This window comes from Cynara cardunculus, assembly GCF_001531365.2.
Source record: "Cynara cardunculus var. scolymus isolate 2C chromosome LG 5, CcrdV1, whole genome shotgun sequence".
Taxonomy (NCBI): domain Eukaryota; kingdom Viridiplantae; phylum Streptophyta; class Magnoliopsida; order Asterales; family Asteraceae; genus Cynara; species Cynara cardunculus.
In genome coordinates this window covers 7,222,825-7,226,127 of record NC_037532.1, presented here as the reverse complement: position 1 = coordinate 7,226,127, position 3,303 = coordinate 7,222,825, and the positions used below count along the sequence as shown (strand labels likewise).

At 36.7% G+C, this 3,303-nt stretch overlaps 1 protein-coding gene across 1 annotated transcript; it reads right to left on the bottom strand.

Annotated features, from left to right (window-relative positions):
* Nucleotides 1–501: 501 nt before the first annotated feature.
* Nucleotides 502–1,976, bottom strand: LOC112513140 (zeatin O-xylosyltransferase-like). Its single transcript, XM_025119300.1, has one exon. It carries the CDS (start codon nucleotides 1,960–1,962, stop codon nucleotides 571–573), a length of 1,392 nt encoding a protein of 463 aa, XP_024975068.1. The 5' UTR covers nucleotides 1,963–1,976; the 3' UTR covers nucleotides 502–570.
* Between the last annotated feature and the right edge of the window lie 1,327 nt (nucleotides 1,977–3,303).

Here is a 3,303-nt window from a genome sequence, read left to right as displayed (position 1 = left end):
TTTTTGTCAAACTTTTATTCAAAAATAAAAACATAATCGGTTTCTCAAAATCACATAAAGTCATATTATAACATCGACTGAGATAAAGAATAAAATGAATATTAAAATCACGATGTATCTCGCTGCATTGCGCGAGTACGCTTCTAGTATGTATGTATATATATATATATATATATATACTTATTTTTTATTAACCTGATATCCAACCCGCTATACGAGCCGACTAATCCCAGGACGACCACTCCTGCTTTGCAGATAGCCCGGAGTCACCGCATTTGAATCTCTGTGGCCATAGGGGGATTTTTATTCCTCCTTGGATTAGAACGTAGGACTTTTTGGTACTTTTGACCTTTGGATACCCTTACGGTTATATATTTATTTTATAATTATGGGATGCATGGTGGTCCATCTATAATCGTTAAAAGAAAAATATCAACAAATAATTGAAGTTGTGTTAGGTGAATGCATGTCGCAATTGTCAAGCTTCAATTAATTACATAAAAATATGGCGTTTGCTTAATTTTCAATTTTGGGATTTCAAGATTTTAACCATACATCACATGTGTGTCTTTATCGAGTGATATGAGCAATAAACGAATCTATCTCTTTGCGTGTCACTCCACCTTCGTCCACGGATTGCCTTACGTCATCACCAAGTTTTGCAGCTCTCTTCCTTATCTCATCTCCTTCATTTGAAGCCATCAACTTTTGTATGGTGTTCATGATCGTTGCAGACTTCACCACCTCACCGCGATGCTCCCAATCCCTTACACTTATGCCAATCTTCAGCACCTCTGTTATTAGGGTTGCGTTTCTTGGTTGGTCCGAATGCATCGGCCATGCAGCCATGGGAACTCCCATTGTGATGCTCTCCATGCTCGAATTCCAACCACARTGAGTCATGAARCCACCAGTTGCAGGGTGAGCCAGTATCTCTAATTGTGGTGCCCATTCTCGAACCACCAGTCCTTTCTCTTCAACTCTCTCTTCAAACCCTWTTGGCAGTTCAATTCTCCTGACTTCACCTTCAAATATATCTCCTCTRTCAGCATCTCGTAACACCCATATAAAGCTTTGCTTAGCGTTCTCTATGCCAATAGCAAGTTCTTGAATCTGTTCATCAGATAGTGAAATCGTCGTCCCAAATGAAACGTATATCACCGAGTCTGTAGCTTGCTTATCAAGCCACTCTAGTGRTYCGTGACGTTTGCTAGGGTTACTGTTATCGCTTATGGCGACGGGATTGAAAGGACCCATTGCCCACTGCTTTGTACTTCCACTGATTCCTTCTTTCGAAAGAAAGTCAAGGAATTTGCCATCAACGACTTTGCAGGCATCATGAACATTGCCTGAATTAAACCTCTTGCAGTCATCATTACGCATAATGAACTCGAAAAAATCTTCTGGTGCAATCTCATAAAGACTATCAGGGATCTTTGAAAGTTGCGTATAGGATTTAACATCCAAACATGGCTTTCCTTTCTCTTCCCAAACGAACGAGAATGTTGTGAAAGCCGAAGCACAGTGAAAGGAATACGCTTCGACGTTTTGATATGAAACAACGTCTTGAACAACCGTGCTCATCAGGTGGTCATGAACAACGATGACTCGCCTGGCGGTCGGAGAAATTCCGGCCAATAGTTTTGAAAAAGGTTCACGAAGAAGACTTGATGCTTGGAATGATGGGATAAGGTGTATGGGGAATTCTGTGGAGGCATTAGGGTTGGGAGGAGGAGATTGGAATTGGGGTGTTTGATATTCATGGAAATGGATATTTGCAGTGGAGGTGGGATCCCAGCCATGGATACGAAGCTTTGCTTGGCGATTGTGGGTGGTGGTGCCGACGATATGGACGGGTAGATTGTAAGAAGAAAGGAGACGAGAGAGGTGGAGAAGTTGGTTGAGATGACCTTGTGCTACAAAAGGTACTACTATCACCACAACTCCGACCTCGTTATCCATGGCCGGCACTGGTTTGAAGCATATGTGATGGTGGCAGACACATACATATATAGAGACAGAAAGAGGGTTCAAACAAAAAAGATCAAAATAAAATAAACACACAAGAACGACTATATAATATGTGGTTTTAGACTAAAAATTACATGTGGTCGAGGTTCGTTCAATGTAGGGACGTGCACGCACAATTGGTACGACGACCTATGAGCATTGTTTGAATCTGAATCAAATATGTTTTTTTAGTCTAAAATACTATGTGTTATAGACGTTATTCATGTTCTCTTATTTTGATTATGTTGTTTTGATACAACCATATATATATATATATAGAGAGAGAGAGAGAGAGGGGGCTCATTAAAAGGATAACTGATTAGTTTGTGGTAATTATAAAATCCAATATAAACTACTCGTTTGAGATATTTAAGGATATTTTTTTTAAATAAGTTAAAAGAGTAATATAGTAATTCTATTTTTGACAACTAATCAAAATATTTAATTAAATTTTCTAGAAGAAAATGTTTAATTAAAACTAGTTACCTAGTATATCAATTACCTTACATCATATTTTAAAGACGTTTGTGAATCAAAATGTATCATAGTGATAATGTTCACAATGTTTCACGTGTATCACAAATGTATCATAATGTGCATTTTCGTTATTTTCATTGTTTTATAAAGGGTATCACATTGTGCATCTTGTATGTATATCTGGGTATTACAATGAATATCATTTGTAGGTATCACAGTGTGTATTTTGTGTTCACATAAGGTTCATCGGAATAAGGTTCGTCGAATAAGATTCGACAGAGAGAGGATATTTATAAAATCTCTAAAATGCCTTTAATTAATATTTTAGGCTAAAATTACCAAAATTATTAATTTCTTAATTTAACCTTTAATTTGTGTTTGATATTGGATCTCACGGTTACCACAACAAAATAGTTCTCATTTGATTAAGCCTCTATACAAGTTAGTTTCTGTGAGTCTAAATTGATATGTGATTAATTTTTAGGAGACTAAATGGATATGTCATTAATTTAATTGAGACTAAATTGATATATGATTATAACGTATAGTATATGAAGGTTTGAAGTGTTCTTTTTAAATGTTCATTTTTTATGTGAATCGTCGACTTTTTCATTGGAAAGTTTAATCACTTGCTATCATTACGTGGTATTCTAACTTTGATATCATTCCTAGGGTTTTTATTTTTTAGAGCGTCAATGTGGTTTACCAAAATTTGGGTTTTTAATCCATGAAGTTCGGAAATTACACCAATAACCTTGTGATTTTCGTTTCATGCGGATTTCGTTCTTGTTGTTTGCRGTTGTCAGGTTCAGCCGT